This window comes from Larus michahellis, chromosome 18, assembly GCF_964199755.1.
Source record: "Larus michahellis chromosome 18, bLarMic1.1, whole genome shotgun sequence".
NCBI lineage: Eukaryota > Metazoa > Chordata > Aves > Charadriiformes > Laridae > Larus > Larus michahellis.
The window spans coordinates 7,182,517-7,198,050 of NC_133913.1; the positions used below are offsets into that span (position 1 = coordinate 7,182,517).

The window sequence follows — 15,534 nt, forward strand, 5'->3', positions numbered from 1 at the left end:
AAGGAAACAGTTCTATTCATCAGTTCTACCATCAAACACCACAACCCTGCCAGCTGTTTATTGGATGAGAACAAATACGAGCAGCTTTCCCATCCCTGTTTCTTAGGGTGCAAATCAAGAGCTTGAGCAGAGGAGTAAGAATCGTGTAAAGAACAGCTGCTGTTCTGTCCAGTGACCATTTGGAGGTCACTTCCCATGATGGTGAAGACACATGGGCCCTAGCAACAGACCACAGCAGTGATATGGGAAGCACAGATTGAGGCAGCTCTGGGCCTGCCTTCTGCACAGCAGAGTCACAGGGTGGTTCTTGCTCTGCACCTGTAGGAAGTGAGAATGAAGATGGGAGGTTCTCATCACCAATACTGAAGGTAATCACGGCCTTGTTGGCAGAAGTGCCAGCACAAGCCATGTCCAGGGCAGCTTGTGAATCAGCTAAGAAGTGGAGGATGTGCTTGGGCCTGCAGGAAGCCAAATGGGAGGTGAGTATTGCATGCAGAGAAGGAACCAGGGAACTGGCCAGCCATGTGCCTGCCACCAGCCAGATGCACACAGCCTTATGCACGATGGCCTCATAGTGCAGTGGGTTGCAGAGCGTCAAGCAGTGGCCGTAGGACATGAGATCGTAGAGGAAGCATTGAGCACTTCCCAGCAGATGGAAGAAGTACAGGTGGGCCATGCAGCTGTGGAAGGAGATGTGTATGTCCCCTGGCCTGAGAAGTCATCCAGCACCTTTGGAAGGAAGGCACCAGAGAAGAGAGACTGCAACTTTTGGTCTTCAGTCATTCTGAGCTACACTTCATCCGTCCTAATTCCCTCTCAGTGGAGGACATGGGTGGGGGGATTACCATCCTTGCACGTGTACTTTTTTTGCAAGGCAACTGAATTTTCATGGTGGGAAATAAGATATGAGACTGTAGTGGCTGCCAAGAGATAGTTCCACTGGTCGTAAGGGATGAGATTTACACGTGTCCTGGTTCCGGTGGGGATAGGGTTAGTTCTCCCCAGGCTCAAGCAGGGACACAGGTATTCCATCCCATGTGAGCCATGCCTACAGGGAGCTGCTGGGGGAGGGGGCAGGAAGTCGAGCTTGGAGCAGGCTGGGGCATCCAGGGTCTGGTCGGTGAGCGGCGATTCTGTAATCGTGTTTGTATATTCCTCTATCCATGTTGTTGTTTTCTTATTCCCTTTGCTGTTCTGTTAAACTGCCTTGGTCTCAGCCCACAAGTTTTGCCTTTTTTCTTCTGATTCTTCTCCATATTGGGGAAGCCCGAGAGAGCAGCACATGGTTCTTTGTTGCCATATGAGGCCAAACCACATCAACACGTTAAAAAGTACTCTCCCCCTGAGAAGGGCAGCCAATTTCTGAGTACAAATTCTTTGGGGGGACCAAGGAAGCAGTCAAGAGCTCTGCACCTGCCTTCAGCATTCATGGGAAGTGCACCCAGTACCCTCATCCTTGCTGATCTTCCCGTTCTCCTGTACGGTCTCTGTCACAGCAATTTGATCTCCTTCAGAAATAAACTGTCCCCACTTCTATGCTGACCACTCTCAGCTCCCACATGCTTAGCTCCAGTTTCGAGCTTTGATACCTTCAGCGGCATAGACAACTTTACCCTGCTGATGCCTCCAGGCCATGGCCCCTAAACTACGTGGTGGAGGGGAGAGGTCATCCCAAAGGAGGCTCCCTGCATGACCACTCCTGCTATTCTGCCAGCAAATCATCTTCCAGAGCCCCAGACCCTTCACCCCACCACCCCAGAGCAGCTCCGTCCATAGCAAGAGGAATCCCCTTCCTCAAGAGCTCATGGGGCCGCTGAGCCCTCAGGGCCACCTGCCTTCTGGGCATTTGTGGGCAGAGATACCAGCAGGGCCACCTGCCTTCTGGGCATTTGTGGGCAGAGATACCAGCAGGGCAAGGCCTGATGCTCACTGGCAGCAGAGCAGCCACAGATGTCTTCCTCAGCTCCAAGGGATGGTTCCCAAAAGAGGAGCCAATGTACGGTGTTTGAACCGCTCATTTGTCTGTGACTGGAGCAGGGTTTCCTTGTGCTCTCAACCCCTTCCACCCCTTCTCCTTTGGCAGGACGGGATGTGTCCACAGAGGGAAGGACCACATGGAGGCCAAGCTTGAATGCAACAGAACTTTAATGAGTCAAAAGAGGGAAAGAAACTCATTCCAAGTGGGGGGTGCCAGTTCATGAAGCCCCAGGGGCATCTGTGAATCTGCGGTCCTCGGCTGTGGAGAAGTTCCTGCATCATGTCTCTCTACCCGCCCCACAGAGGATGAGGAAGACAGATGGTTCCCACCAGGTGGGCCTTGAGGGAACCTTGCTGCTAAGGGGATGTGAAGCAAACAAGGAAAGGGGAGAGAAAAGCAAAGTCATTCAGCTATGCTGAAAGCAACTTTGAAAACATCAATCCTTTGCCCAGCACCATGTTGTGATTCCTCAGGGTGTCACCTTGGGGTTTTCCCCACAGTCTTTAGCAGGGGAGGCACCTTCTGCCACTGTAGCGGCTGGAAATGCCAGAGAGGTCACAGCAGCCAGAGGTGATGGGCACTCCATCACAGCTGAGGATGCTGCCAACAGCAGCAGAGGTGGAGGATCCCACAACGGTGTTCTGTGGGAAGGAGCTGAGGATGGGGCCAGGCAGGGTCACCACCACGGGGGAGGGCTGGATGACAACGGAAGAGCTCTGGCACTGCCTGACACAGGGCTCATTGCAGCTGTTGGCCAGAGGTGTTGGGCCGCAGGGCCGGCAGGGCTGGCACTGGTCGTAGCAGGACATGTCTCTAAGGGTAGAGGTGCACCTGGGAGAGAAGCAGGGAGGAAAGAGAGCACCAGAGTGGGTGAGGAGCAGCCTGGTTACCCCACCACAAAGGAGCCAAGGCCACTTCTGGGTGGGGAGCTGGAAGCTCGGCAGGGCCCACATGGTATGTATTGCACTACAAAGAGCAGCCTGGCCCAGGGAAGGCCTTTCATTGGGCTTAAACCAAAAGACCCCTCTACCACGACCCAGTCTGTCACTAAGCAGGCACTCACCCCTCTTCCTCCTCTCAAGAGAAGAAGTTAGAAAACCCAGGACAAGACATAGCCAATATCAGCGGAGATGTCCATCAGGGAGAGATCTCACTTTGAAAGAAGAAAAGAGGCTCCAGACTCACCTGGTTCCCAAGGAGAAGGAGGCCAGAGAAGTGGATGAGAAAGCAGGGACTTGGGCTGGCTTTTATACCTGCCCTTCATTGCCGCAGCACCAGAGGCACCCTTTGCGGAGGTAACAATTTTTGCACACAGTCATCTTGAATGCAAACCATCACAGCTAGTGATATGGCCTGTGCTTTGGTTTCAAACACTGCTGCTTTTTCATTTCCAGAGCTGTGCCATGCCCATTCCCAAATGAAAGCTTCTTGTTAGTGCTGGAAGGAAAGACTCCAGGATTTCTAGGGCAGGAATGCAGCAGTGCAAGGCAGAAGAGTCAGCTCAAGTGCTGGAGTGGTCCAGAGCAGGAAAGACACCTCAGCTTGGGTCACTCCGGTGGGGCTGTTTGAAGTGTTTTTCTCAGGAAGACAATTCAGCCATCCTCAGCTGGACACCCATGGGCTCCCATGCATGAGGAGTCTTTCCCCCCCTTCTCTGCTCCCTCCAGTGGTCACTTGTTGTTGCCTCCCCAGGTATGTGCGTTGTGTTGCTAGGTTTTGAACCTGTCCTGACTACCATTGACCTCAGGAAAAAATTCTGGCTGCTTTGGAATGGTGCCCACTCCCTGGAGTCTGTGAGTACACAAACAATGGCATGGGCATGTCTGGGGCCTTGTGCTTCCACAGAAAGTTCTAAATCTGTAACAACCCCATCTGTCCTTGGCAGACTCCACGCTCGCTTGTGTCCCTACTTGTCTTCTTGTCTTATGTGCACTTATGTGCAGCCATGTTTCTGTGGATGAATGTGGGAGCACAAATTTGTGGATGACTTGATGCTGTTGTGCATTAACGTGTGTGTGTGTGTATCCTTGTGCATTCCTCATCACAAGGGAATGTGCTGCTCATGGTGGGGACAGTCACAGGAGTGCCAAAGTGCAGCAGGTTCCCAAGGTCAGAAGGAGCCTTACCACAGTGGAGTGGTGATGGCACCACCCTGCTGGAGATGCGTCCAGGGAAGAGGCACTGAAATGCAGCCCCTGCCTCCTGATGCCTCCTTCTCCTGCCCCTGCAGAGCTCACGCTCCACTCCTGCCCATTTCAGGCCACAACAAGGTTGGTTTCACTCCAACCTTGATCCTTAGTTGAATTCAAAGTAACAATACTGAGAGTGCCTCAGCATGGCTGGCAGTCCCCACTCCTTGCCGCTCCAGGCCAGAACACAGCTGCTCTCCCCAGTTCTAGAGAGTTCAAAGGATGGGGACTGCTTTCTGGAGAAGGAGAAAGGCTGAGGAATCATGCCCACCATGTGCTGGCCATCCCTGAGTGGATCTTCTTCCAAAGCAGTGTCAGTGGTTTCTGGGATGTGCTTGTGCTCTTCACAGGCCTGGTGCTGTGACAGGTAGGGGCTGAAACCTTTTCGCAAACAGGTCCTGAATGAACGGAACACAGAGTCTGATATCACTGCGCTGTGAGCGGAAGAACAGACTCTGTGGATTTCACAGGAAAGCCAAAGAACTGATGACAGCTTTGATGTTCATGCTCAGAATGTTCATGTCCCCTACTGGAATCTCTCAGTCTGAGCACCCAGCAACTGTCCTTGGGAGGGAAGGACATTGGATCCAAGGCCACACTCCTCCAAAGCCCTCTGCTGTCCTGCAGGGGTTTCCAGAGACACCCTCATTCAAACAAGGGCTATGCACAGTACAGAAAGTTCCTGAGCCCATATCCCTGCCTGAAGGTTTGTCTGCCTGGACTCACATCCAGCTTGGAGATAAGGCAGCTGAGGGCTCCTCCACTTCCCTGTAGTGACCCCATAGAGATGAGTGCCAGGGAGCTCTTCCAGGAGAGCTCAGCCAGGGCTGGTTTCCCTCTCCATGGAGGTGCTTCCAAGCTGAGAAGCTGATGGCCAAGCTCATTGCTTTCTCAGGAGGTAACAGTCACTGTGGAGAAGGGAAAGGCAGGACATGAATGTACATAGAGTTTAGCAAGACCTTTGACAGCCTCTCTCCTACTTCCTTCAGAGCCAAATTGGGGATAAATGGGTTGGGGAATGATAAGGTGAGAAGAAAATTGGCTGGAGTTTATGCAGAAAGAATTGTGAGCAGTGGTGCAAAGCCCAGCTGGCAGTCAGGTACTAGTGGGGTCTCTCAGGGATCAGCAGTAGGACCAACACTGTTTCTTGATTTCATGAGCAACATGAGAGGTGGGAAGGAGAGCACTCCCACCAAGGCTTTGGCAAACACCGACTCAGGGGGAACAGTTGCTACACTGAGCTGTGTATAGGTAAAGCGTTCTGAACAGGTCAAGGAACCACTTGTTCAGAGGAGAAGGAGGAGACGGGCCTAGACTCTGGAAGTGCCCAATGACAGGAGTAGAGGCAACGGACATCAGCTGGAACATGGGGAATTCTCATGAAGCAGTAGGCTAAAAGAAATAGTGAGTCAAGGAAGGGGTTTCCCAGGGAGGCTGTGCAATCTCCATCCTGGGAGGTGTTCAAGGCTGGGCTGAATGTGACCTTGAGCAACCTGATTTGTTCTGAGCAGGGGTTGTTACAGATGACCTCTGGAGGTCCCTTCTCACCTACATTCTGACACTGGGGTTCCCCACCACCCCTGCCCTCCCTGACCCCTGCTCACCCCTGAGCATATTTGTCCTCACACTCCCTCTGCCCCAACACAACTCCTAGGCATTGTGCTGGGGCTGCAGAGCAGCAGCTGAAGGGAGGCTCTCAGCCTCCTCACTCCCAGCCTCAGGAAACGAGTGGCTGCTGGTTCCAGCCCCTGGGCTCGTAGAGAGCTCTGGGAAGCTGGTCCATGTGCTGGGCAAGGCCCCGCTGCTGTGCCAGGCTGCAGCTGGCGCTGTGCAGGCTTCTTCTTGCTGGAGGACGGGGAGAGTCCATTTCCCAACTGGGAAAATCTGTGTCCGTGCGGAGTCCCTGAGCGGTCTGAGCAGGAGCGAGCCCCTGGGCGGCGCCGGCGCAGAGCTGATCCCCAGGACCGAGCTGGCGGCGGACGGCAGGAGCGGAGAGGAGAGGAGGCGGTGCAGAGGAGGCGGAGCGGCCGGAGCAGAGAGCCAGGGCTGGCGGGGGACAGCGAGGCACAGGGCTGGCGGGGCTTGTCGCGCTGCTGCTGGGTGTGTGGGGCTGGTGGCGGTGGATGGGGCCAGGGCTGCGACAGGGATGTTCCTCAGGAAGCTCAGCGTCAACTCTTCCCTCTCCTTCTTCAGCCTCTCTTTCCCCCTCCTGTCTCTCTGACATGTTTTGTGCCCCTTTGCAACCCCCCGAATCCCCTCTTCCTGTTCTTCCTCCTTCTTCCCCACCTCTGTCGGTACGAGACTCCTTGCATGTACACCTGATTTTTCATGCACCCTCTCCTTCCTCTGTACATTCTGCAGTTCTTATTGCCCTCAATATAGACCTCTCTCCTTCACTGTAACAAGCCCTCTCCCTGTCTGCTCTTTATCCACTCACGCACTCATATTCTGACTCATCTCTCCATGCATCTCCATCTCCGAAGCCTCTTCCTACTCCTCGAGACCCCTCTCTCATCTTTCTCTCTGCTTCCTTCATATCCATAACCACAAATTGTCTTTTCTGCACCGTGCCATTATTCCATATATCCTCTGATCCCCCTGCGCTTTCTGCATTTATTCTTCTTCTCAATTAAGCCCTTCATCATTCACTGTAACACTTCCAACTTTCCTGTCTCCTCTTCTTCTCGCCACCCATGCATCCATGCATCCATCCCTCCACCTGGCTTTCATTCTAGCTCTGTATGCATCCATTACAAAGTCCCTTGCAGACTTGTCCCTTTGCTCCACAAACCCACACGAGGATCACTCTCGATGCCCACTTGGTCCCTATTTGTTCCAGTCCAGCTCTATCTACATGCCACTCTTTCTGACCATTTTTCTGGCAAAAGAGCCATCAGACCTGAGTGATCTTTGGCCTTTTCTTATACTTTCTCAGCAGTGGCTGTGGGCAGAGCCCAGGTGCTGCAGGAGCCGTCAGCAGAGACCACCGAGGGCATCGGCATCAACATCACTTGCTCACACCCCAACATAAAGTCTTACGATTCCATCCACTGGTACCATCAGCTCCCAGGATGAGGCCCCGCGCTGCTCCTGAGCGCTCACAAAGAGTCGAAAGAGCTGCGGGACCCGCCGGGGCGGCTGTGGGTGTCGGCACACCGCCGCTCCAGCGCCCTGTGGCTCGCCCGGCCCCGGCGCGGGGACGCGGCGGTGTATTACTGCGCCCTGGGAGACACGGGGAGAGGAGCCGGGGCTGCGGCCGGGCAGGAACCGGCGCGGGCGGGGCCGGGCGTGTGTGTCGGGGTCGGGGGGACAGCCCCGGGCGGGCCCGCCAGGGGGCGCTGCCGCTCCGCCCGCCGGGGCCGCCTCGCCCCAAACGGCCCCAACCGGCCTCTCGCCCCTCGCCGCCTCCCCTGCCCGACCGGCCCCGGCCCCGGCAGCGGCAACCCCGCACTCCCAGCGGGACGCACACAGAAATCCCCCACAGAAACTGCCGCCGCCGCCGGGGCAGGAATGGCACCCGGAGCACTGGCCGTGTCCGGCGGGGCCCGGCAAGGAGCGATGGCAGCCGCCGGCCCCGCTGGCACCCGGACAGGAGCAGCGCCTTTCTGCTCCGCACAGGGCGGTGGGCGGCAGAGATCCTCCTACCCACGGGCAGCCGCCCAGCCCTCGCTCCTGCCGCACGGACCGCCCACTGCTGACATGGAACATACAGGGCCTCTTCTCGGCCTTTTGACTTTCCCCACGAGGATGCCGAGGGAACCCTGAGCAGCTGCTTTCGTCTGCTCTGCAACCACGGGGACTCCAGGGTGCAGTTGCCAATGCCAAATGGTCCTTAGAAAAAGGACAACCAGAAAGGGTTTCTCATTTCATTACTCTGTGAAAGCTCAGATATACAATGGAAAACTGAGTCCTCCAGCCCCACATTTTCGCAGAGCTTTCAAAATGTTCCTGCTGGCATTACAAAGTCGTTGCATGGGGTCAGGAGTTGAAGCTCCCCAGCGGCAGGAGAAGGGCATGTCGAGGTCAGAGGCACCTTCAAGCGCTCCCCAGAGGGGCTCAGTGGTGAGACCAGGAGCTTGTTTGACAGGATTCAGCACCTCTGGAGTTGAGGCCCAGGAGGCAGGGTAAACCGCTTGGCCTGGACCCACTGAGCGCAGCCTTGAGGCATGCCAGGTTCCTCCTTGAGGAGTGAGTCAGAAAGGGATTTGCTGAGTTGCCCTCAGGGGCTGGAGGTCTGAGGGGAGTGAGAGCTGGCAGGAGGCCTCTGGCAAGAGACTGTGGGCTCCAGCCAGTCCCCGGGGAACCCTGTGTGGCTCGAGCAGCTGACAGAGGTGGTCAAACCCCATGGGCAGAGGCTTCCAAGGCACAGAATGAAGGATCAGCCCTACTCCTTATTATCTTTCAACTTGATGACTTTATTTCCAGGGAACTCCTGGCAGGTGACAAACAAGGCAGAGCAACAGGTATTGCCAGGCCAGCACACACATTAGACACATGCTCACACACTTTAGCCCCTCTCATCGCTTTCTCCATCTGTCTTCCCACGCTTGCTCCTGTCCAAATGGCCTTGATCCCTCTCTTTCCCCATCTCTGCTGCTTCTCCTAAGCATCCCATGTCACACACAATCCCCAAATACTTTTTCACTCTATCCCATAAGGCGTTTGATCCCCTTGTAGGCAGAAACATCCCTGAGTTTATGTGATGATCCTCTCTTCTCACACTTCTGGAGGGTGCCATCCCTAGAGAAAGTGGCTGATTGTGATACTTGAATCAAGAAGGATTTGATGTCTGTGAAGCAGAGGGCTGTGCTGGATGTCCTCCAGCCAAGAGAGGTGGTGTGTCTTACTGTGGGTGGGATGTTTACAGCAGGTGCTCTTCCTAGAGACATTTCTCTTGAAAGGTCTCATCCATGGCCTTGGGAGAAAGGAGAGAAAACCCTGTAGGGACAGGGAGTCAGACACCTGGATCTAGGTGCTATTGGCCATTCCTCGTTCTGCCTCCTTTCAGACACTACCGAGGCACAAGGACCACATCACGAGTGCAAAAGTTCCTCTCTCAAACCCCATGACAGGTGAGTGCAGACCCTTTTCCCTGGCTGGGCAGTGGATGCCAGGAGAAGTTCACTGCTCCCATGCTGGGGGCTGGTTGTGCTGGTTGTGATCTCCAGGAAGAGCAAAAAGCAGGAAAACAGCCTGCAGCCTCCTAGTGCCTGACAACAGACTGCTTGCTCTCTTCCTTCAGGCTTCCACAGGAGTTTTCACGTCCTCAGGTCCCTTTGGCAGTGTGACCTGGAGCTGAGAGGCAACGCTTCTACACCAAGCTATGTCTGCCTGAGGGGATGCTCAAGCACCTTCTGACATGGAACACTGTGAGAAGCCCGGCTGTGGCCTGACTTCCCAAAGACGAGCCTTCCCGTGCTGAACAACCTCCCCTTGGCCCTTGCAAAATTAGGGTCACAGTTTGGTTTCGTTCCTTGGGCTGAGCACTTTAACAACTTCAATTAGTCTCTCTGCAGAGCCTCCTCGTGGCAGAGATGTGGAGTCCCAAGCCAGACAGTCCCAAACTCCTGTCTGCAGCAGCAGAGAAAGAGTTTTGCTCCACCCCCTGTGCTGAGGGTTGGTGGGTGCTTTGGGCTGGCAGAGGGAGGAGAAGTGGTGAACTCTCAAGCTTCAACTCCCGCTTCCTGTGACATGCTTTGACACGGGGTGCATGGGAGAGTGTGACATGGTCCTGATTTTCCTGGCAGCTCTGGTGGGACTGGCATATTTTGGTGAGACACAAGGTTCAGGCTGGGGAGGAGCAGGGCAAGAGGTTGTTGTGCCAGTGGTGGGAGAAGAAATTTGAGTTTGACTCTGCAGGAAACTGGGATTCATTCCACAGGGAGAGCAGGGAGTACAGGTGGGAATGGAAAATCATCTGGGAGATGTCAGCTGTAATGGGTATGGAAGGAGGACGAAGACTCTGCACATGCCTTTCAGTGCTCGCAAGAACCTTTCTATGGGTTATTTTTGCATGGGTGTTTAGAGAAAGAGAGAGCTGCTTGGGTAGAGTCCTACACTGGAAATGGAAACTTCTCTCCCAGGTGTATTTGACCAAATGCTGCCAGCCTGTGTAGGGATGGTTGAAATTCTAGGGGAAGGCTGGGTCAATGCAAGGAATGTTGGAATTCCTTTACAGGTCATGCACAGAAGGACTCTGTGCTCCAATTCCCTCCAGAAAGGACCATCCAGGCAGGATACGACACAACACTGCACTGCAATTTCTCCACCAACTATTCCGGTGCCTTCACCTACTGGTACCAGCAGCTCCCAAAGCAGTCCCCTCAGATGCTGTTGTGGGTGAGCAAATACAAAGCTCATGTGGATTCAGGGAGGTTCTCCTCCATGCTGTCTGCAGAGGACTCCCAGGTGCTTCTGCATGTGTGGGACGCCGAGCTCCAGAACAACGCTCTCTACCTCTGCGCACTGAGCCCACATCTGTGCCCTCAGTGTGCAGCACTGCACAAGAAGGGGAGGGTGTACCCTGGGAGTGATTCCCTCCCCACCACTGCTTGCATGGAGCTCTAAGCTCATCTTGCCCAGGAACCACACCCAGGTGCTGTGGTGAGGCTGGGTCTCTGTCTGCACAGTCTGTGCAGCAGGGAGAGGATCTGAGAATTGGTTAGGTTGAAAAGCATCTTTTGAGATCATGCAGTCCCTGTTAAAGCCGGGCCAGCCAGAGCAGGTTTCCCAGGACTACGTTCATTTTGGTTTTTCTGCTGGTGGGCACTCACTCTTCTCCCGTCAGTGGGCATTACTGAGAAGAGTCTCTTCTTCATTCCCTCCCATCAGCTATTTACACACATTGCCAAGATCTCCCAGAAGCCTTCTCTTCCCCAGGCTGAACACTGCCAGCCCTCTCAGCCCATCCTCAGAGGAAACATGCTCCAGTCCATCCACTATTTTGCTGTGCTCACTCCAGTATCTTTCTTGTACTGGGGAGCCCAGAACTGGACCCAGCACTCCACAAGTGGCCTCACCAGCACTGAGTGGAGAGGAAGGGTCAGGTACCTTGTCCTGCTGGTGATTCTCTTCCTGCTGCAGCCCAGGATGCTGTTGGCCTGCCTTGCCACGAGGGTGCATTGCCACAGCAGGCTCAGGGACACCCCTGAGCCACTGAGACTGAGTGGGACACAGCAGTGAGTGTTCAGGAGAAGCATCCCAGAGGCTTCTTCAGCTATAACTTTTCCTGAGCGTCCCTCAATGACCACTGTGTGAGAAGGGGGCTCTTGGTAGGAGACGTGACTGCTCCTGTGGCTTTACTTCCCAGGTACAGAAGCCCAAAGTGGGAAAATGACTTCCTGGCCCTACGTCTGGGGATCAGGGAAAGCCTAGACCTGTGAGCAAGACCCATCAACCAGGCATTGGACAAGATTCCCTGTTCAACCACTTGAGCTGTCCGCCTGCTTTTCATGTCTCCCCTCCAGCCCTGAGCACTCACCAGTACTTGGCTGGGGCGATGCCTCTGGGTCCCTCTGGGTTCTCTGCCCAACAGAAAACCGCTGGTGGCTGCATTTCCAGGATGTGCATTTCTGGGCTCTAGTTTGTCCCTCTGTGCACAAGGCTCTTGCCATACTAAGTCCCTCAGCCTTTCTTTATGAGAGAGGTGTTCCAGTCCCCTAATCATCTCGGTAGCCCTTTGCTGTACCCTCTCCAGCAGTTCCCTGTCCTTCTTGAACCGGGGAGCCCAGAAATGGACACAGCACTCCAGATGCAGCCTCACCAGGGCAGAGTAGAGAGGAAGGATGACCTCCACTCGATCTGCTGGTCACGCTCTTCTTGATGCACCCCAGGATGCCATCAGCCTTTTTGTCCACCGGGGCGCATTGCTGGCTCATGTCTGAGGCCAGGTTGTCCACCAGGATTCCCAGGTCTTTTTCCACTGAGCCGCTCTCCAGCAGGTCAGCCCGCAACCTGTACTGGTGCATGGGGTTATTTCTCCCCAGGTGCAGCACCCTACGCTTGCCCTTATTGAATTTCATAAGGTTTCTCTCCACCCAGCTCTCACGCCTTTCCAGGTCTCACTGTATGGCAGCACAGGCTTCTGGTGTGTCAGCCACTCCTCCCAGTTTTGTATCATCAGCAAACTTGCTGAGGGTGCACTCTATCCCTTCATCCAGGTCATTGATGAATATATTCACTAGGACTGGGCCCAGTACTGACCCCTGGGGAACACCACTTGTTACTGACCTCCAACTAAACTCTGTGCCTCTAATCACGACCCTCTGAGCTCTATCTTTCAACCAGTTTTCAATGCTTAGGGGAAGGGTCACAGGTGAGGGGGAAAGAGGGGACTGGGGATGAGCAAGGGGAGCCAATAGAGAGGAGGAAGGAAAAAGGGAGGTACTTGCAAGTAGGCAGCTGCTGGTCAGTGCGCTTGTTGGGATGAGCCCTGTGCCCGATCACCACAGTCCCCTCTACCTTCTTCATAAATGCTTTCTTAATCTTCCTTCTGCGTACCTTCACTCCCTTTCCCATGTGCGAATGCTGCAAGGTCTGAGGGCCAGTAAATGGAGCGACTGATGTGCAAGAGAGCTCTGGGTGCCAGTAACTGGGCAAACAACCAATGGCCATGGGGACTGTAGGCCTGGGTGCCAGTAACTGGATGGACCAGGGTGTGCTGCAAGGTCTCAGTGTCAGCAACTGGAGAAGCGGCCTCTGGTCACAGACCCTGTTGATCTCTGTGCCGGGGCTGGAGGGACTGGGGTGTAAGCAAGGTCTGGGTGCCAGCAACTGGAGAAGGAAGAACGTGTCCCAGGGCTCATATCTCTTGCTGTCAGCAACTGGAGGCACCACACTGCACATGTGTGTGTGAGAGGTCAAAGGACCAACGACTGCAGGGACTTCAGTGTGTTTTCTCCTGGGTGAATTGAACCCGACATGCATGGGTGATTATGTGGACTCTACCAGCATATTTCAAGCTGGCCCATCCAGAGAGCGGGAGAAAAAGCTGTATCTAAAGTCTGAGACAGAGATGGGTAAGTGAGCTCAAGGCTAGTGCATGGCTATTAGAGAGCCTCATATGGTGGCAATATCTGAGGGATCTGCAATTGTGAGGGTGGTTGTGAGAGGAGCGGGTGATTGCATGTATCTGTCAGAGAAAAACAGCCTAGTCTAGCCAGAGACCCCAGTGCTGGGTAAGAGGGCCCAGGCTGCAGGCAGGGCTATTGGATGGGCTGAGGGCCTGTGTTGGTATTTGAGACACGCACAAATGTGGGTGTGCTTGTGACTCCAGAGGGTGAGGGGGTGTGTGTTAGAACTAGGGAAGTGCATGTCACAGCCGTAATGGAGTCAGTCAAACAAAGGGACACTTTAATGATGAAGAGACTGGAGCATCTCTGGTAGGCTGAGAGAACTGGGCCCCTTCAGCCCCAAGAAGAGAAGGCTCAGGGGAGATCTCATCAAGGCATACAAATAGCTGAAAGGGAGCTGTGAAGAAACTGGAGCCAGGCTCTTCTCCCTGGTGTCCAGTGACAGGCATTTGGCACAAACTGAAACAACGGAGGCTCCGTCTGAACCCCAGGAAACCCTTTTTCACTATGAGGGAGCCCTGGCACAGGGTGGGCAGAGAGGTTGTGGTGTCTCCGTCCTTGGAGGAATACAAAATCCATCTGGACATGGTCCTTTGCACCCAGGTCTAGGTCACGCTTCCTGAGGTGGTGTGTGGACCCACTGACCTCCAGACATCCCTTCCAAACTTACCAATTCTGTGTTTCTTTAACAGAAGACATGAGGAGGGTCTGAGAGGACTGGCCTTCTTCAGCCTTCAAAAGAGAAATTAAAGTTGAGAGCTTTTTCTAACACTTGATTGGAGCATGAAGAGCCAGATGGAGCCAAACTCCTTCTTGAGCACAGTGAAACAGAGAAAGGCAATGGCCATGGTCTGGAACAGGGGAAATTCCTACTAGAAATTTGGAGTTCTGGTTGTTTTTTGTTTTTTTGTTTTTGGTTGTTTTTTTTTAATGCATGCATGTTGATCCCATTAAGAATGGGACTCTGCCTCCACAGAGTCTTGACTAAAATACCACCAATTGGAGATAAGAAGGTAAAGGGGCATAGCACAGGTGATGTTATGTCCCTTCAGGTGCTGGGAGCCCCAGCTCTGGGGCATGAAGTAGAGCTCGAGTCGGGTCTTAACACATAGTGCAAATCCTGCCCATGCTGAGATTCATCTTAGGCATTGTCATCTCTGGAGTTTTCATGGCATTTCCTTAGCAATAAACCGCTCCCAATTTCTACTGTTCAGCAAAAGGGCATTTATATGAAAGCACAGTGCTTCACTCCTAGATCAAGACAAGGACGTGTTTGTGGCAGCGTTGCCAAGTTTGCCAAGTGATATATACAGCTCAGCACAGCACTGGTCTGGATCTACTCAGGTCAGGTTAACTTAACGACAATGAACAGTTTGTCCCTCTGCCATGAGTGGTGCGTGGGATCACTCTGGAGTTCCTGTGGCAAGGGGGTGGGAGTAGGGGTCCCCACCTGCAGTACCCCCACCCCTTCACATGCCCTTTCAGCTGTGGGTGCAGGGCTGCCCTATCCATAGCCCTCGCAGTGCAGCACTCCAATGGGTGCCCCATGTTCTCCCTGGGAGTGGGTGTCACCACTCATCCCTCATCCTGCTCTCCGGTGAACTTATACCATTTTCCTAGGGTAAATCGTCCTTATCATCTCTGGGTTTGTGGCATCTACACAGCAGTTCTGGAGCCAGGTTCTTCTCTCACACTCTGGGTTATCCCACCAGAATAGGACAGAGCCAGAAGCCCTAGGCTGCTGCACAGCAGCTTTCATCTTGTGTTTGGGGGAATCTGGGGGAGAGTTGTTTTTCCCAGGTAGCTGAGGAAATAATGGGGAGAAGTGAGAGAAATGGAAGAGACTTCTGTTCCCAAAGGAAATAGCAGTGTCCCCAAAGAGCTCAGGCCCCCAGGCAAAGTTCTGAAACTTCACTGTGGAAGAAACACCTGACGTCCAATATAAGCCAGCACTGGTGTTCAGAAGAGCAGGGGATTCTCGCTGCGGAGGAGAGCACTCCACTGTGAGCTCACTGGGACCAGCCTCTCCCCACCACTGGGACACGCAGAGCCCACAGGGGCTCTTCATGGGGAAATGCTGAGAATGCCACTGGCTGAGGGAGCCACAGGTGTTGCTGCTGGAGGAGGGAGAAACCCAGAAGCAGCATCTGAGGCACAGGAAGAACAGATCTCTGCTCTTCCCCGCTGCTTCCTTGGCTCCCCCAACAACGTTGTTTCCAGCAGCTCTGTTATCTCGGGGCTGGGAGGGGGTTTTCTGACTCTCTCTCACTCCACAAAGAGGTGGGTTGATGTCAAC

At 54.1% G+C, this 15,534-nt stretch overlaps 1 protein-coding gene across 1 annotated transcript; it reads right to left on the reverse strand.

The window, feature by feature from the left end:
* Positions 1-2,481: 2,481 nt before the first annotated feature.
* Positions 2,482-2,787, reverse strand: LOC141732859 (feather keratin Cos2-3-like). Its single transcript, XM_074562301.1, has one exon. It carries the CDS (start codon positions 2,785-2,787, stop codon positions 2,482-2,484), a length of 306 nt encoding a protein of 101 aa, XP_074418402.1.
* Between the last annotated feature and the right edge of the window lie 12,747 nt (positions 2,788-15,534).

What these genes read in the sequence shown, in the direction of transcription:
- LOC141732859 (XM_074562301.1), bottom strand. Translation starts at nt 2,787, where the DNA reads ATGTCCTGCTACGACCAGTGCCAGCCCTGCCGGCCCTGCGGCCCAACA.